Here is a 19,062-nt window from a genome sequence, read left to right on the forward strand (position 1 = left end):
TGGCTTTTAGGCTACAAACCTGTACAGCATGTTACTGTACTGAATACTGTAAGCAATTGTAACACCATGGTTAGTACTGGTGTATCTAAACACATCTAAATATAGAAAAGATACAGTAAAAATACAGATAAAAGATAACAAAATATTATATCACACTTGTACAGGGCATTTGCCATGAATGGAACTTGCAGGACTGGAAGTTACTCTGGGTGAGTCAGTGAGTGAGTGGTGAGTGAATGTGAAGGTCTAGGATATTACTGTGCACTATTGTAGGCTTTATAAGCATTGTACACTTAGTTTACCATAAATTTGTATAACAATTCTTTCTTCAATAAATACTGTAACTTTTTTACTTTATAAACTTTATTTTATTTTGTTATTTTATTTTAAGTTATTTTTTTGAGACAGGGTCTCAGTCTGTCCCCCAGACTGGGGTGCAGTGGCGTGATCTCGGCTCTCTGCAACCTCCATCTCCTGGGTTCAAGCGATCCTGCCACCTCAGCCTCCCTAGTAGCTGGGACTACAGGCGTGTGCCACCACACCTGGCTAATTTTTGTGTTTTTAGTAGAGGCAGGGTTTCATCATGTTGGCCAGGCTGGTCTTGAACTCCTGACCTCAGGTGATCTGTCCACCTCAGCCTCCCACAGTGCCGGGATTATAGGCCTGAGTGAGCCACTGCACCTGGCCTTATAAACTTTTAAATTTTAAAAAGCTTTGACTCTTATAGTAATACTTAGCTTAAAATACAAACATACTGTACAGCTGTACCAAAATGTTTCCTTGGGGCCGGGTGCGGTGGCTCACTCCTGTAATCCTAGCAATTTGGGAGGCCAAGGCGGGCAGATCACGAGGTCAGGAAATCGAGACCATCCTGGCTAATATGGTGAAACCCCGTCTCTGCTAAAAATACAAAAATTAGCCCGGCGAGGTGGCAGGCGCCTGTAGTTCCAGCTACTCGGGAGGCTGAGGCAGGAGAATGGTGTGAATCCGGGAGGCGGAGCTTGCAGTGAACCGAGATCACGCCACTGCACTCCAGCCTGGGCAACAGAGCGAGACTCCCATCTCAAAAAAAAAAAAAAAAGTTTTATTTCTTTTTTTTAAAATTTCTTTATATCCTTATTCTATTAAGCTTTTTCCTGTTTTTAAGGTTTTTTTGTTTTTTGTTTGTTTTTTGTTTTTTTTTTTGAGATGGAGTTTCACTCTGTCGCCCAGGCTGCAGTGCAGTGGTGCGATCTCGGCTTACCGCGACCTCCGCCTCCCAGGTTCAAGCAATTCTCCTGCCTCAGCCTCCTGAGTAGCTGGGACTACAGGCGCTTGCCACCACGCCCGGCTAATTTTTTGTATTTTTAGTGGAGATGGGGTTTCACTGTGTTAGCCAGGATGGTCTCGATCTCCCAACCTGGTGATCTGCCCTCCTTGGCCTCCCAAAATGCTGGGATTAAAGGCGTGAGCCACCATGCGTGGCTGTTTTTGTATTTTTAAAACTGTTTGTGTTAAAAAGGAAGACGCAAACATACATTAGCATAGGCCAACCTAGGGTCAGGATCATCAGTATCACTGTCTTTCACCTCCTCATCTTGGGGCAATAAGACGCGTGGGAACTGTCATCTCCTATGATAAATGCCTGGTTCTGGAATACCTCCCAAAGGACCTCCTTGTGGCTGTTTTCCGGTTAACCTTTAAAAAATGTACAAGTAGAAGGAGTACATGCTAAGATAATGATAACAAATGTCGTATGTAGTAAATACATAAACCAGTAACATAGTCAATTATCATCATCAAGTATTATGTATTACATATAATTGTATGTGTTATATACAACTGGCACACAGCAAGTTTGTTTACACCAGCGTCACCATAAACAGGTGAGTAATGCATTGTGCTATCCATATGACAGCTACACTGTTGCAAGGCAATACAATTATTTGGCTCCATTATAATCCTATGGGACCACTGTTATGTATGCAGTCCACTGCTGACTGAAACATAGTTATGCAGTGCATGACTGTATATGATTTGCAAATAGTTTCTTCCATTCTGTGGGTTGGCTTTTCACGCTCTTGATGGTGTCCTTTGAAACACAAAAGCTTTTAATTTTGATCAAGTGCAATTTTTTTGTTTTTTATTTTGTTGCTCCTGCTTTTGATGTCTTATCCAAGAAGACTTTGACTAACCAAAGATCATAAAGATTCACTCGTGTGATTTTTTTTTTTTTTTTTTTTTTGAGGCAGAGTCTCGCTCTGTCGCCCAGGCTGGAGTGCAGTGGCACAATCTTGGCTCACTACAAGCTCCACATCCCGGGTTAAAGTGATTCTCCTGCCTCAGCCTCCCAAGTAGCTGGGAATAAAGGCGCCCGCCACCACACCTGGCTAATTTTTTGTTTATTTAGTAGAGACAGGGTTTCACCATGTTAGCCAGAATGGTCTTGACCTCCTGACCTCGTGGTCCACCTGCCTCAGCTTCCCAAAGTGCTGGGATTACAGACGTGAGCCACCGCGCCCAGCCCGATTTCTTCTTAGAATTTTTTTATAGTTTTAGCTCTCACATTTAGGTCTATGATTCATTTTGAGTTAATTTTTGCAATATGGTGCAAAGTAAGGCCCAAGTTCACTGCTTTACATGTGGATAGTTATGTCTCAGTATCATCTGTTGAAAGACTATGTTTTTTCCACTGAATTATCTTGGTACCCCCTTTTTTTTTTTTTGAAACAGTCTTGTTCTGTCGCCCAGGATGGAGTGTAGTGGTGCAATCTCTGCTCACTGAAACCTCTGCCTCCCAGGTTCAAGTGATTCTTGCCTCAGCCTCCCGAGTAGCTAGGATTACAGGCGGCTGCCACCATGCCGGGCTAATTTTTTTTGTATTGTTAGTAGAGACAGGGTTTTACCATGTTGCACAGGCTGATCTGGATCGCCTGACCTCTAGTGATCCACCTGCCTCGGCCTCCCAAAGTGCTGGAATTACAGGCATGAGCCACCGTGCCCAGCCTGGGTACCCTTCTTAAAAATCATAAATGTAAGGGTTTATTTCCAGACTCTCAATTCTGTCCCATTAATCTATATGTCTTCCTTAAGCCAATACCAAACTGTTTTGATTACTGTGGCTCTGAAGTAAAATTTGAAATCAGGAAGTATGAGTCTCTCCAAAGAGATGGACTCTCTCTTTTTTCTTTTTCTTCTTCCATATGGTTTCGGCTATTCTGGGTTGCTTACATTTTCATATGAATTTTAGGATCAGCTTTTCAACTTATGTAAAAAAGGCAGCTGAGATTTTCTTTTTTTCTTTTTTTTTTTTGAGCTGGAGTTTTGCTCTTGTTGCCTAGGCTGGAGTGCAATGGCACGATCTTGGCTCACAGCAACCTCCACCTCCCGAGTTCAAGCCATTCTCCTGTCTCAGCCTCTGGAGTAGCTGGGATTACAGGCATGCGCCACCACGCCCGGCTAATTTTGTATTTTTAGTACAGATGGGGTTTCTCCATGTTGGTCAGGCTGGTCTCGAACTCCGGACCTCAGGTGATCCGCCTGCCTTGGCCTCCCAAAGTGCTGGGATTACAGGCATGAGCCACCATGCCTGGCCAGGCAGCTGAGATTTTTATTGAGATTGCATCATAGATCAGTTTGGAGAGTAGCATGTGTACTTTTATAGTTAATGTAAGAGGGAGACAAAACTCATAGTCATGAATTATAAGTTGATGTTAATTTTTCTGATTTCACTGATCTTACTGATAAAGATTGCTTTTTCTCATAACATTTTCCCCCTTAGGTAAAAGTATTTATTACATTCATATGTAGGTTCAAAAAAGATTAACTTATAATTTAGTAGTAACTTTTTAAAAGCAACAGTAATAATGTGCAAATGTTTTTAGATACAACATACAAGTTGTTGGATTTAAAATAACCCAAAGGTGTCTAGACATACACCTTTTTGAGGTGAGCACATGTGTATTTTCTGGCGAAACATCACATGGGGATTATACATTTATCATCATCTTTTTTTGTTTGTTTCTTGAGATAGATAGTCTTGCTCTACCACCCAGTTCATTGTAGTGGCATAATCATAGATCACTGTAACCTTGAACTCCTGGACTTAAGTGATCCTCCTGTCTCAGTGTCCTAGGTACAGGTGCGTGCAACCACACCTGGTTTAATTTTTAAATATTTTGCAGAGATGGGGTCTCACTATGTTGCCTAGGCTGGTCTTGAACTCCTGGGCTCAGGTGATCCTTCTACCTCAGCATCCCAAAGTGTTGGGATTACAGGCGTGAGCCATTGCACTTGGTCTAGCTTCTATCCAAGATAGACTCCTATAGTGGTATATAGATATGACTGGTTTCCTTTTTAAAAAATTAAGCAGTATCATGTCTTTACCTTCCGGCTACGTCCTTGGGTTAGCCTTGCCACATGGTCATTCTTCTGTTTGGTTGGTTTTATAAATCTTAAAAATTCTCATTCAAAAGTAGCTATAATAAGCCAAGAATATGTAATTTCATGCATTTATTCTGAGTGTGGAATTTATATATATATATATATATATATTTTTTTTTTTTTTTTTTTTTTTAAGAAGCTGTTAATGTTGCTAAGGTATCTGACCAATCTACCAAGTTGATTAGCCTGCCATGTGCCAGGTGCAGTTTATGTGCTATGCAAGTATTAGGGCAGCATTTGAACTAAAGCCTTCCTCATTTTTCAGAACTTCATTCTTTAACTAATAGTGTGGACTTTTGAGAGGAGCATGGAGGGCGATTCATGGAGTAGGGTGTGAACAGCACGGAAGTTCACAATCTCAGGCTATATCTCTGGAAGCAGAAGATATTGTCTCACCCAACTGTTAATAAAGTTCGTGAGGTTTTCTCAGTATTATTCAAACTCGGTTGAGTTGCTTCTACTTTGTTCTTAAGTCCTTCTTTTTCCTTTCCTTTTCTTTCTTTTTTTGAGACCAGGTCTCCCTCTGTCACCCAGGCTGGAGTACAGTGGTATGATATCGGCTCACTGCAGCCTCCACCTCCTGGGCTCAAGCGATCCTCCCACTGCAGCCTCCTGAGTAGCTGGGACTACAGGCACATGCCACCATTCCCAGCTAATTTTTGTATTTTTTGTAGAGAGGGGGGTTGCCCCCGCTTATCTTAAACTCTTTGAGTTTAAGCAGTCCACCTGCCTTGGCCTTCCAAAGTGCTAGGATTACAGGCATGAGCCACTGTGCTCGGCCCCCTTTTTTTTTTTTCTATTTCTCAGGCTGGAGTGCAATGGCATTATCACAGCTCACTGCAGCCTCAATCTCCTCTGGCTCAGGTGATCCTCCCACCTTAACTGCTTGAGTGGCTGGGACCTTAGGCATACGCCACTACACCTGGCTAATTTTTGTATTTTTTGTAGAGATGGGGTCTTACTTTGTTGCCCAGGCTGGTCTGGAACTCCTGACCTCAAGCGATCCGCCTGCCTTGGTCTCCCAAAGTGCTAGAATTACAAGAATGAGCTACCACGCCTGGCCAAGTCCTTCATTTTTATGACATACTTTAATAGGTAACAGAAATCTGTCCTGAAGCCCTAGAAGCATTTTCTTCCTTTTTGGATTCCATATTATGACTCTAAATGGTGCAAGGAACTCCTGTATTTTCTTTGCTGTGCTCCAAGTGTCAACCTAAAATAACAACAGAGAGAAGAACTCTTCAAAGAAATGAATCTGTTTGGAAATAAACAGAGAATTACAATTTCAGATGCGCGTACCATAGATAATCATCCCCTACATATCTGGAGAAGTTGTAGTAAGGGGAAACTTTTAAAGGGAAAGAGGAGAAGTCCATATAAGCTGTTTTAAGACAAACATCATTGGTCACAGGGGCCTGTTGTAGGAGCTGATGTTACTGGAAACTCATTGCTAAGCGAGTGTTCTTATGAAGATGGCTTATGTGAAACTGCAGTCTTGAGGGATTTTTTTTTTTTTTTTTTTTTTTTTTGGACAGAGTTTCACTCTGTCGCCCAGGCTGGAGTGCCATGGCGCGATCTTGGCTCACTGCAAGCTCCGCCTCCTGAGTTCACGCCATTCTCCTGCCTCAGCCTCCCGAGTAGCTGGGACTACAGTCGCCTGCCACCACGCCCGGCTAATTTTTTGTATTTTTAGTAGAGACAGGGTTTCACCGTGTTAGCCAGGATGGTCTCAATCTCCTGACCTCGTGATCCGCCCGCCTTGGCCTCCCAAAGTGCTCAGATTACAGGTGTGAGCCACCGTGCCTGGTTGAGGAATTTTTTGTGATAAGTCCTGTTACAGACATATGTAGGACAAGCAAGATGAGTAGAGCCTACAGGGATTTCTTGTGAGTTTTTAGAAAGCCCTGTGATATAGGCTGGGTGCAGTGGCTCATACCTGTAGTCCAAGCTACTTGGGAGGCTGAGGCAGGAGGATAACTTGAGCCTGGGAGATCTAGGCTGCAGTGAGCTATGATGGTGCCACTGTACTCTAGCCTGGGTGACAGAGGGAGACCCTGTCTCAAAAAAAAAAAAAAAAAGTCCTTGTGATAATACTTATCACAGACATGTGTGCATGAGATCCCCTGCTTCGTGACCTCCCCCTCCATTTTGGGTCTGATGTAAGTGACTCCATCTTGGCATTGGCAACTTTCACACAAGCTGCTTTTCAGACAAAGACTTAAAAACTTTGCCACGTTTCTGAAATAGGATCTTTAGCTCATCCTTAACAAACATCTTTAGCAACTGCAAGGCTGTTATATAATCTGATTCTGTGTTCTTTTGTAAACATGCATGTGACAGCTTTGTGATCTGTCAGGACAGTGGTTATTTGGGAAAAGAAGCAGTGAACTCATGAAGACATCTCAAAACCAGGAAGTAATTCCAGGAATCAAGGAAATTTTCAAGCATCAAAAGTAATGGCTGGCCAGATGTGGTGGCTCACACCTGTAATCCCAGCACTTTGGGAAGCTGAGGCGAGTGGATTGCTTGAGCCCAGGAGTTCGAGATCAGCCTGGGCAACATGGCCAAACCCTGTCTCTACAAAAAATACAAAAATTAGCCAGGCATGGTGGTGCATGCCTGTGGTCCCAGTTACTTAGGATGCTAAGGTGGGAGGATTGCTTGAGCCCAGGAGTTTGAGGCTGCAGTGAGCTGTGATTGTGCCACTGCATTCTACCCTGGGTGTCTTGGGGAGAAAAAAAAGTAATGGCCAGGCATGGTATAATCCCAGCACTTTGGGAGGGTGAGGTGCCAGGATCACTTCAGCCTAAAAGTTTGAGACTAGCCTGGCAACATAGCGTGACCTCATTTCTATTTAAAGAAAAACAACAACAACGGGAAAAAAAACAAAAACAACGCCTGTGAGAAGGGAAAAAGAAAAAAAATAAACAACAAAAGCCACATAAAAGCAATGAGAATCGCACACTAAAGTAACATGAACCCATCTATTGGTTTCAATGGGTTATCAGTACATGGCCGTCGTGTATTTATTCTTGGAGTATTTCCTTGGAGTATTTTGAAGCAATTTCAGATATCATTTTATCACTTATAAATACCTAAGTATGTTTCTTTAAAATATAAGGAAGTTTTAAAAACATAACCACAATGTTTTTAAACATTTTTAATTAAAAATTAAAACTTAAAAGGAAAAAAACAACCTTAAAATAATTATTTCATATCATTAAATATCTGGTCAGTTCTAACAGTAAAATATTTATTTAGTTAGTTAGCTAGTTGAAGACAGGGTCTTACTGTCACCCAGGCTAGAGAACAGTGGCTTGATTATAGCTCACTGTAACATTGAACTCCTAGGCTCAAACGATCCTCCTGCCTCAGCCTCCTGTGTAGCTAAGGACTATAGCTGTGCCATACCACGCCCAGCTAATTACTTTTTTTTTTTTTTTTTTTTTTTTTGTAGAGATGAGGTCTTGCTGTTTGCACAGGCTGTTCTCAGACTCCTGGGCTCAAGCAGTCCTCCCACCTTGGCTTCCCAAAACGCTGGGATTTTTACAGGCATGAGTCTGTGCGCCTAGGCATAACAATAAAATTTGAAGACTGAATACAATTTTTTCAATGAATAGTCTTTAATCTACTTAAAGATTCCATTATTATAGGACATTTAGGTAGTTTACAATTTTGTGTGATTGTAAATAATGCTGCGATGAAGAACTTCATGTCTATAACTTTTTCTCTAGTTGAATCATTTCCTTAGGATTTCTAGAAGTTGAATAACAGTACAAAAAGTCACATAATGTTTTATTAAGTCTCCAATTGTGTGTGTGATGTATTACGGAGTTCTTTGTTTATGCCCGAAGACCTTAACAGCCTCTTAGTAGTTTTAACATAGTGGTGGTTCATGGTCTTCTGCTCAGGGAATGCATTGCTGACTGTTTATTACACCTCATCCTGCATGGAATTCTTTGGTCATGGGTATCCTCATACCTAAAGTGGGAAAGATTATATAGTCTTCGAGATAGAGATGAGTATAGGAAGACTGGATTCTGTGTTTTCACTGTTTTTAAAGGGTAAAGTAGAAATTAATAGAACACGTTGAGGTGATCATTTAAATTTAGCACTAAGCTTGAATCTTTTTTAAAAAATTACTTTTTTTTTTTTAATAGATGGGGTTTGACTATATTCCTGAGGCTGGTCTGTAACTCCTGAGCTCAAGTGATCCTCCCTCCTAGGCTGGATGCAGTAGCTCATGCCTGTAATCCCAGCACTTTGGGAGGCTGAGGCGGGTGGATATGAGGTCAGGAGTTCGAGACCAGCCTGGCCAAGATGGTGAAACCCCATCTCTACTAAAAGTACAAAAATTATAGCATGCCTGTAATCCCAGCTACTTGAGAGGCTGAGGCAGGAGAATCGCTTGAATCTGGGGGGTGGAGGTTGCAGTGAGCCGAGATCTTGCTACTGCACTCCAGCCTGGGTGACAGAGCAAGACTCCATCTCAAAAAAAAAAAAAAGTGATCCTCCCTTCTCAGCCTCCCAAAGTGCTGGGATTACAGGCATGAGCCTGTGCGCCTGCCTAGCTTGAATCTTGTTTGGATTATTAAACTGAGGATTCTGGGTGTGGATAAGAGTCTGAATAGGTTATTTAAAACTACAGTGAGCAATATATGAGGAGTTTGTTGTTGGTATCATTTGGGATGCAGAGTGATGGTGTAATACAAAGAACTGGACTTCAGAGTCAGATCTGGGTTCATGTCATGACCCAGCCATGATAATACTAACAACAGTCATAATACAAATAATTACCATTTATTGAGCATACTATATGCCAGACACTATGCTAAACCTTTTATATATGTCATCTTATTTAATTTTGACAGTAATCCTCAAAGATACGTTTATGATCTTCATTTTCCTGATGGAGAAACTGAAGTTAGGGAAGGTTAAATACAAAGTCTATGGCAGAGCTAGGTCTTTTTAAATAATTTTTTTGTTTTCTTATACTTTCTGAGACAGAGTCTCACTCTGTTGCCCAGGCTGGAGTGCAGTGGTACAACCATGACTCACTGCAGCCTTGACCTCCTGGGCTCAAGCAATCCTCTCACCTCAGCCTCCTGAGTAGCTTGGACTACAGATGTGCGCCATGAGGCCTAGATAATTTTTTTTTTTTTTGAGATGAAGTCTTACTCTTGTCCCCCAGGCTGGAGTGCGATGGCACGATCTTGGCTCACTGCAACTTCCGCCTCCTGGGTTCAAGCGATTCTCCTGCGTCAGCCCCCCGAGTAGCTGGGATTACAGGCGCCTGCCACCATGCCCGGCTAATTTTTGTATTTTTAGTAGAGATGGGGTTTCACCATTTTGGCCAGGCTGGTCTAGAACTCCTGACCTCAGGTGATCCACCCGCCTCGGCCTCCCAAAGTGCTAGGATTACAGGCTTGAGCCACTGTGCCTGGCAATGCCTGGCTAATTATTTTATTTTATTTTTGTAGAAACAGGGTCTCACTATGTTGTCCAGGCTGGTCTCAAACTCCTGACCTCAAATGATTCTCCCACCTTGGGCTCCCAAAGTGCTGGGATTACAGGCATGAGCCACTGTGCCTGGCCTGCATTAGTGATTAACATCTTCTCAAAGTTTTCAAGTTTAGGCATTAAGTCAGGGCATTTCAGCTCTTCTACTAATTCATCTTTTTTTCACTCAACTTGGTTTTTTTCAGAGTTTGAATTCTTATACAAATGGAGCGTATGGTCCAACATACCCCCCAGGCCCTGGGGCAAATACTGCCTCATACTCAGGGGCTTATTATGCACCTGGTTATACTCAGACCAGTTACTCCACAGAAGTTCCAAGTACTTACCGTTCATCTGGCAACAGCCCAACTCCAGTCTCTCGTTGGATCTATCCCCAGCAGGACTGTCAGACTGAAGCACCCCCTCTTAGGGGGCAGGTTCCAGGATATCCGCCTTCACAGGTGAGTTGTTTTCTATTGGGAAAAAAATGAATTCAAAGTCTCTGCCTCCTGTAAACAGTGGAAGAGCATCTGTTCATACTAGTGCTGATTTAATAAGACACTTCTAGATTGGGAAGGCTTTTATATTGATGCCTTTCTTATTTGTGGCAGCTATTGCAGTAAATGGACTTTGGCTGAAGGTACCTTAGATGTCATAATCATAAATTTTTATACTGAAAGTAATCTTTAGAGAGTTGCTGCTTGAAAGTTTCCCTATCTTAGCCTTTTTTTTTTTTTTTTTTTTTTGTGGCGTGATCTTGGCTCACTGCAACCTCTACCTCCTGGGTTCAAGCAATTCTTCTGCCTCAGCCTCCCAAGTAGCTGGGATTACAAGCACGCGCCATCACGCCCAGCTCATTTTTGTATTTTTAGTAGAGATGGGGTTTCACCATGTTGGCCAGGATGGTCTTGATCTCCTGACCTCGTGATCTGCCCCCCTCGGCCTCCCAAAGTGCTGGGATTACAGGCATGAGCCACCGTGCCAGGCAAATCTTAGCCTTTTTTAGCACCCTGTTAGGTTCTTTTTTTTTTTTTTTTTGAGACGGAGTCTCGCTCTGTCGCCCAGGCTGGAGTGCAGTGGCATGGTCTAGGCTCACTGCAAGCTCCACCTCCCGGGTTCATGCCATTCTCCGGCCTCAGCCTCCCGAGTAGCTGGGACTACAAGCGCCCGCCACCGCGCCCAGCTAATTTTTTTTTGTATTTTTAGTAGAGATGGGGTTTCACCTTGTTAGCCAGGATGGTCTCGATCTCCTGACCTCGTGATCCGCCCACCTCAGCCTCCCAAAGTGCTGGGATTACAGGCGTGAGCCACCGCGCCTGGCCAGGTTCATGTTTTTTTAATATTCTGTGAATAACTATGTTTATTTCTCTGTTCACTTCAAGAGGAGTTCTAACATGTCTTTATTTGTGCTTCCTTATAGCATATGGGTCTGTTTGTTTATAGTATCTATGGGACAGACTTGGGTTTCATCCATTGAATTTTTAGGCCTTATTCCTTCTGAGTTTTATTGTCATTAAATCTACCCCTGGTATCTTTGGAACCAACTTTTTGAGGCTTGGAGAAATTACTGCAGCTGATTAATTAGATTTACTACAGTTTAGTCCAGTAGCAGCTAATGTATACTCTGTTAAGAAGAGAGGAAGCATCTCAGAATCTGCCTGTAGCAGAATATTTTTATTATAAGTTTTTCACAATGACTGGTATATTTCTTCCTCTCAATCTAGAACCCTGGAATGACCCTGCCCCATTATCCTTATGGAGATGGTAATCGTAGTGTTCCACAATCAGGACCGACTGTACGGCCACAAGAAGATGCGTGGGCTTCTCCTGGTGCTTATGGAATGGGTGGCCGTTACCCCTGGCCTTCATCAGCGCCCTCAGCACCACCCGGCAATCTCTACATGACCGAAAGTACTTCACCATGGCCTAGCAGTGGCTCTCCCCAGTCACCCCCTTCACCCCCAGTCCAGCAGCCCAAGGTAGGAGACCTAAATGTTGTTCCTTTAATGTGTGTGTAATTAAGAGAACATAACATGGTTTATATAGTTTCTGTACTGGTTTGTGTTAAATGGGGACTAATTACAAAAAGTTGATGACTACTTATCTATAGCTTTACCTCAGCTCGGTTTCCTTTTTTTTTTTTTAAATAGACTTTATATTTAGAGAAGATTTAGATTCACATCGTTTTTGTTAAAAGACAGAAAGATACACATTTTCTGTTTGTTGTAATTCTTCTAAACATTAAATGCAAAGATGCATTTTACTACTTCAAATAATCTATGAACAGAAGACAAAACCAATGTGAAATATCTGTAGCGTGAGCTTGTATTTAAACCACAGACTTGAACATTATCACTTGTGGCTGTGTTCCTTTTCAAGACCTTGCTTGAGGTTTTTAACCTTTTAGGGGAAAAACTAATTCTTATTAATTAGGTCACAGGATGGACTATGAGGTGCTCATGGTGATGGACCTGCCACAGGGCAGGTTCCAGCCATTATAACTCAAAAATTCTGTGCCTTTTGTCTGACAGGGCACTCCCTTTTATCTTCTTAGGACTGTGTTTTTTTGCAAATGATTAAGGAGAGGGGTCCAATTTTATTGTTAGGGAATCTTTTCATGTACCTTTCTGGTCAAGTGAAAGATGTGGGCTAACAAATTTGATGTTGATGGTTTCCCATTAAAACAGCTCTTTTCCTCTTTTTGCTCTCCCACTCCAAGGATTCTTCATACCCCTATAGCCAATCAGATCAAAGCATGAACCGGCACAACTTTCCTTGCAGTGTCCATCAGTACGAATCCTCGGGGACAGTGAACAATGATGATTCAGATCTTTTGGATTCCCAAGTCCAGTATAGTGCTGAGCCTCAGCTGTATGGTAATGCCACCAGTGACCATCCCAACAATCAAGATCAAAGTAGCAGTCTTCCTGAAGAATGTGTACCTTCAGATGAAAGTACTCCTCCGAGTATTAAAAAAATCATACATGTGCTGGAGAAGGTCCAGTATCTTGAACAAGAAGTAGAAGAATTTGTAGGAAAAAAGACAGACAAAGCATACTGGCTTCTGGAAGAAATGCTAACCAAGGAACTTTTGGAACTGGATTCAGTTGAAACTGGGGGCCAGGACTCTGTACGGCAGGCCAGAAAAGAGGCTGTTTGTAAGATTCAGGCCATACTGGAAAAATTAGAAAAAAAAGGATTATGAAAGGATTTAGAACAAAGTGGAAGCCTGTTACTAACTTGACCAAAGAACACTTGATTTGGTTAATTACCCTCTTTTTGAAATGCCTGTTGATGACAAGAAGCAATACATTCCAACTTTCCTTTGATTTTATACTTGAAAAACTGGCAAAGGAATGGAAGAATATTTTAGTCATGAGTTGTTTTCAGTTTTCAGACGAATGAATGTAATAGGAAACTATGGAGTTACCAATATTGCCAAGTAGACTCACTCCTTAAAAAATTTATGGATATCTACAAGCTGCTTCTTACCAGCAGGAGGGAAACACACTTCACATAACAGGCTTATCAGAAACCTACCAGATGAAACTGGATATAATCTGAGACAAACAGGATGTGTTTTTTTAAACATCTGGATATCTTGTCACATTTTTGTACATTGTGACTGCTTTCAACATATACTTCATGTGTAATTATAGCTTAGACTTTAGCCTTCTTGGACTTCTGTTTTGTTTTGTTATTTGCAGTTTACAAATATAGTATTATTCTCTACTTCTTGGTACATTTTGTAGTAATATGTTTAATATAATTATTCAAGAGACTATATTGACAGCCAGATAGTATGGCAGTTCTGAAAAAATTTATATCTTTTCACCACTTGAATATACTGCAATGTGTAGTGAGTAAATTGTCTCCCTTTTTCTATAGATCATTAGGTTAGAGTTTTTTTCTTCTTTCTTTTTTTTTTTTTTTTTTTTTACCACTTCTGCTGTTCATGGTAGTAGTGGAAGATGAATTTGGAAATGGCATTGACATAAAATGAAAATGTTTACGGACACTTTTCTTTTTTGCTTTTTTATTGTATTTGGATAAAGATCCACTTAAAAGTTACCTGTTTTTTCCTGTTTTTTTTTTTTTTTCCCCAAAGTGTAATTATGTTTTCACTATTGCTGCTTCTATAGAGGGCATTGTGATAGAGAGTTACAGATGAAACATTAAATGCCACAGTGAGTAGAAATAATTACTACAAAAAGTAATAAATATGATTACTTGGTAATATCATTCTCCATCTAAAATACTAGTTTCACCTGTGAGCAGATTTCAGCTCAGTTTATAGTTAAAAACAATGAGGGTAAAATGGGATTCATGCTCAGGGAATGAATCAGCCATAGTTAGAGTGGGAAATTATTATTTTCCTCATTTAAAGGTAGATTTTATGTTTATTTCCCTAAATTGCATAAGATAAAATTGTCTGTTTAATAAAAAGACATTTATTACCATTATTAACAGTCATTTTAGAGCCAAATTTAAGAAAAGGATATTGAAAAGGTCTTTATTGGCCTTGTTTGGGTAGCTCTATGCTGTTAGATAGAAGAGACTTAGGTAAATAACTTTTTATGTCTGAGGTGAGTACACAATATTGGTTCTTGGAAAAACAGCTGTTTCTTCATAAGATACCCAAGTGATAATTTTTTTTCCCCTAGACTGTCAGGCCTATGAGTAAATACTAAATCTATTAGCTGTCTCCACTCATAAACCAAACCAAACCAATACAAACAGATGAGGAGAGGAAATGTAGTAAAAATACTGGCTGGGTCTTATGATTGGGATGAGTGATTTTATAAGATAATATGGTGATAATTTTATTCTAGGATTTTATTTTTGGCCTAATATAGGAATGTTTAAAAAAGGCTTTTCTATGAAAATTAGAAATTTATACTTGAAATTAAAAGTCTAGAAGGGGGAGGACCTTAAAGCTAAGCTACCAGTAAGACAATGAATAATTCAGAAGAGAACACTATTCTTTTACTGACTGAGTGCCCAAGATGCCAATTTCCATGAAGTCTTGACTTATATATATGTACACATGTTATGCACATATATGTTTGTTTTCTAACAGTTATTTTTTAAGCTTTTGAGATAATTTTAGACTTACAGAAGAGTTGTAAAAGTAGTAGAGTTCTTGTATACTCTGCACCCACCTTGCCCTTATGTTAACATCTTACGTAACAATAGAACATTTGTCAAAATTAAGAAATTAACCTTGATATAATACTAACTAAAGTAGAAAGTTTAAAAAGTAGAGATTTTAGTCTTTTCACTAATGTCCTTTTACTGTTCCAAGACCCAGCCTTGCATTTAGCTATCATGTCTACGTCCTGTCTTCCAGTCTGTGACAGTGTATCATAACAGGGGATACCTGATGTTGTAATGTATTTCTGGTGTTGTTAACCTTGATCACTATGCTAAGGTGGTGTCTGCTAGGATTCGCTACTGTAAACTTACTGTGTTTTCCTTGTAATTATTGAATATTTGCTGGAGATACCCGGAGACTATGCAAATGTCCCGTTTCTGCTTAAACTTTTGCTCATTTTACTATCCATTGGCAGATCTTGCTTGTGGCAGTTACTACTGTGGTGTTCTAATGGTGATTTTCTATTTCTCTCAATCCTTCTACATTTATTATTGGAATTCTTCTGTAAGGAAGAGTTGTCAGTTCTGGATTTATATTTTTAACTATAATAAGATATTCAGGATAAGTATAGATTTAGAACTTAAAGATGTTAAATCATGTTAAAATTATTCCAAATACCAATATCAAAGAAAACTAAGTTGGTAATCTATCTCAGAAAATATATGAACTTAAGAAGGAAAATAGTATTTATGATTTGTAGAATTGGTTCAACTTTTGACTTAATACTGACTTTGGACTGAATTCAAAGTTTTCTTGAAATTTCACATCTGGACTTTTTAAAGTGTCTACATTTATATTACTTTGGGGATCATTTTGTCAAAGTCTTGAATAAAGTTACCCAGTCCTGGCATGATAAACACAACTATGTTTTTTTTTTTTAATAATAACCCTCTGTTGTTCCAAGTATGAATGCCAATGTAACTTTAAACAAATAAGCCCTAATGAAGTATACAGGGGTTGGATTATATGTGTCTCCACATGTTGGTGCAGAATTCTTTTAAATGCTTTTAAAAATGGGGTTCTGAAAACAGTTTTTCAGTTGGTTAATGTAAATAATACCATTAAAGCTAGGCAGGTTAAAAAAATTTTGAAGAATGTAGATTAAATAGGCCTTAAAAAAGTTTTTGGGGGATGGATAGTTGATGGAGCTTTTCTTTTACAACTTTACTTTTTTTTACTTCTTTTTTTAAAAAAGTAAGAAGTTTACCTCAATTCGTAGAAGTTACGAGTTTAAAAAGTCAGTTCTATGAAAGGCAGCATTCTGTTGATCCCACCCCCATTTCTCCTTCTCTAAAGGCAACCACTTTCAACTGAGTTTTTCTTTTGTTAATCAAAAAATTTTGTTTTTAGAGACAAGAGTCTTGCTATGCTGGTCTTAAATTCCTGGGCTCAAGTGATCCTTCTGCCTCAGCCTCCTGGGTAGCTGCGACTACAGGCATGGACCACCTCAACCAGCTTCAACTGAGTTTTTATGTTTTTTTTGAGACGGAGTCTTGCTCTGTCGCCCAGGTGGGAGTGCAATGGCGCGATCTCGGCTCACTGCAACCTCCATTTCCCAGGTTCAAGCCATTCTCCTGCCTCAGCCTCCTGAGTAGCTGGGATTGCAGACATGTACCACCACGTCCAGCTAATTTTTGTATTTTTAGTAGAGGCGGGGTTTCACCATGTTGGCCAGGCTGGTCTCGAACTCCTGACCTCAGGTGATCTGCCCACCTTGGCCTCCCAAAGTGCTGGAATTACAGGTGTGAGCCACTGTGCCTGGCCAGGTTTCCAGGTTTCTCTCTCTCTCTCTCTCTCTCTCTCTCTATATATATATATATATATATATGTTTTCTTTTCTTTTTTTTTTTTTTTGAGACAGAGTCTTGCTCTGTCACCCAGGATGGAGTGCAGTGGCATGATCTCGGCTCACTACTGCCTGAAATTCCTGGGCCCAAGGGATCCTCCCACCTCAGCCTCCCCAGTAGCTGGGAGGCATGCATTATGACACCTGGCTAATTTTGTCAAAATTTTTTGTAGAGATGGAGTCTTGCCATGTTACCCAAGCTAGTCTCAAATGCCTGGCTGGGCTCAAGTGATCCTCCCTCCTTGGCTTCCCAAGTGCTGGGATTACAGATGTGAGCTACCACACCTGTCCTCAATATACTTATTTGGTAGTTTCATTGTACGTTATCCTGACTATGTAAATGCTAAGGAGAGTTTAGCTATATAGTAACCTGATTACTTTTCCTTTCCTAACAACTTGTTTTCCCTGGAATTAATCATCTGTCATATTTGTTTTGTTTGCTTATCTACCTAAGACTGATTTGACCTTCTCTCAGTTGTCTAAGTCTCTCAAGATGCTCAGACAAGGCCCGGCATGGTGGCTAATGCCTGTATGCCCAGCACTTTGGAAGGCCAAGGCGGGAGGATTGCTTGAGCCCAGGAGTTCAAGACCAGCCTGGGCAACATAGTGAGACCTTGTCTCTATTTAAAAAAAAAATTTAAAAATTAAGATAAATACAAAATGATTAAAAATTATTAATATTGGCTGGGCGCGGTGGCTCACACCTGTCATGCTAGCGCTTTGAGAGGCTGAGGTGGGTAGACAACTTGAGGTCAGGAGATCCCCCTGGCCAATATGGCAAAACCCCATCTCTACTAAAAATACAAAAATTAGCTGGGTGTGGTGGCACATGCCTGTAATTCCAGCCACTTGGGAGACTGAGGCAGGAGAATCTCTTGAACTCAGGAGGTGGAGGTTGCAGTGAGCTGAGATCGTGCCACTGCACTCCAGCCTGGGCAACAGTGAGATTCCGTCTCAAAAAAAAAAAAAAATATATATATATATATATATAAAAAACATATAAATATATATTAGAAATATATATTTAAATATATTTTAATGTATTTAAAATATTAAATATACATTAAATATGCAATATATATTTAATATATATAATATATATTTAAAATATATATAATATAAATATATATTATATATATATATAAATATTTTATCAATTTCAAACTTCTGAAGAGTCTATCCTGAACCCTTCTGACTGGAAAACTAGTATGTTCCTGGCATAGTACATAGGGTCATGCTGTGGATTCTTTTTGTCTCTTCTTTTGGTTTTGTTTTTTGTATCCTATGTCTTTCTCTTTTTGTTTATTCCGTCATTTGGTGGAGCATATTCTCCAGGTGCTTCCTGGAAAAGGGTGCATGGGAAATAATTTATTTTGATCTTGCATATTTGAAAATGTCTGTTCCACCTAGCCAATGGATTGATAGTTTGGCTGGGTATAGAATTCTAGGAAATGATTATCTTAAGGATTTTGAAGGCATTGTTATATTGTCTTGTAGATTCCAGAATTGCTGTTGAGAAGCATATGCCATTCTGATTCAAGATCCTTTGTATAAAACCTGATATTTTTCTCTAGAAGCTTATAGAATTTTTGGGGGGGGCCCATTTGTTCTGAAATTTCCTAAGAATAGCTTTGGTTTAGGTCCATTTTTATCTGTTTTGCTGGGGCCATTTCATTCTGGCAACTCATACCATTAAGTCCTGTGAAATTTTTTGATTTTTTGTTTGTTTGTTAATTTCCCTCTTTCCTCCATCCCAGTCTTCTCTGTTAATACTTTCTAGAATTACTACTGTTTTGACTGTAGGCCTCATAGACTGGTTCTTTAATTTTCTTCTGTTTTCTGTTTTTTTTTTTTAATGTTTTGCCTTTTTGTGGTACTTTGTAGGAGATTTATACAACTTTATCACTTTTTATTTTTATTTTCTGTGTGACAGGGTCTCATTCTGTCATCCAGGCTGGAGTTCAGGGGCACAATCTCTGCTCACTGCAACCTCTGCCTTCCTGGTTCAATTGATCATCCTGCCTCAGCCTCCTGAGTAGCTGGGTTACAGGTGCACACCGTCACAACTGGCTAATTTTTTTTGTATTTTTTTGTAGAGACAGGGTTTTGCTAAGTTGCCCAGGCTGGTTTTGAAATCCTG

At 40.1% G+C, this 19,062-nt stretch overlaps 1 protein-coding gene across 2 annotated transcripts in view; it reads left to right on the plus strand.

The window, feature by feature from the left end:
- The window catches only part of BAG4 (BAG cochaperone 4), a 36,468-nt gene extending 20,535 nt beyond the window's left edge, over positions 1 to 15,933 (plus strand). For both annotated transcript variants that reach the window (XM_519710.8, XM_001170419.7), the window contains 3 exons: positions 10,128 to 10,382; positions 11,646 to 11,900; positions 12,641 to 15,933. In XM_519710.8, the coding sequence (XP_519710.5) occupies positions 10,128 to 10,382; positions 11,646 to 11,900; positions 12,641 to 13,126 (996 nt within the window). In that variant the 3' untranslated portion in view covers positions 13,127 to 15,933. The remainder of the gene's footprint in view (positions 1 to 10,127; positions 10,383 to 11,645; positions 11,901 to 12,640) is intronic.
- The last annotated feature ends 3,129 nt before the right edge of the window (positions 15,934 to 19,062 follow it).

This window comes from Pan troglodytes, chromosome 7 (genome assembly GCF_028858775.2).
Source record: "Pan troglodytes isolate AG18354 chromosome 7, NHGRI_mPanTro3-v2.0_pri, whole genome shotgun sequence".
Taxonomy (NCBI): Eukaryota; Metazoa; Chordata; class Mammalia; order Primates; family Hominidae; genus Pan; species Pan troglodytes.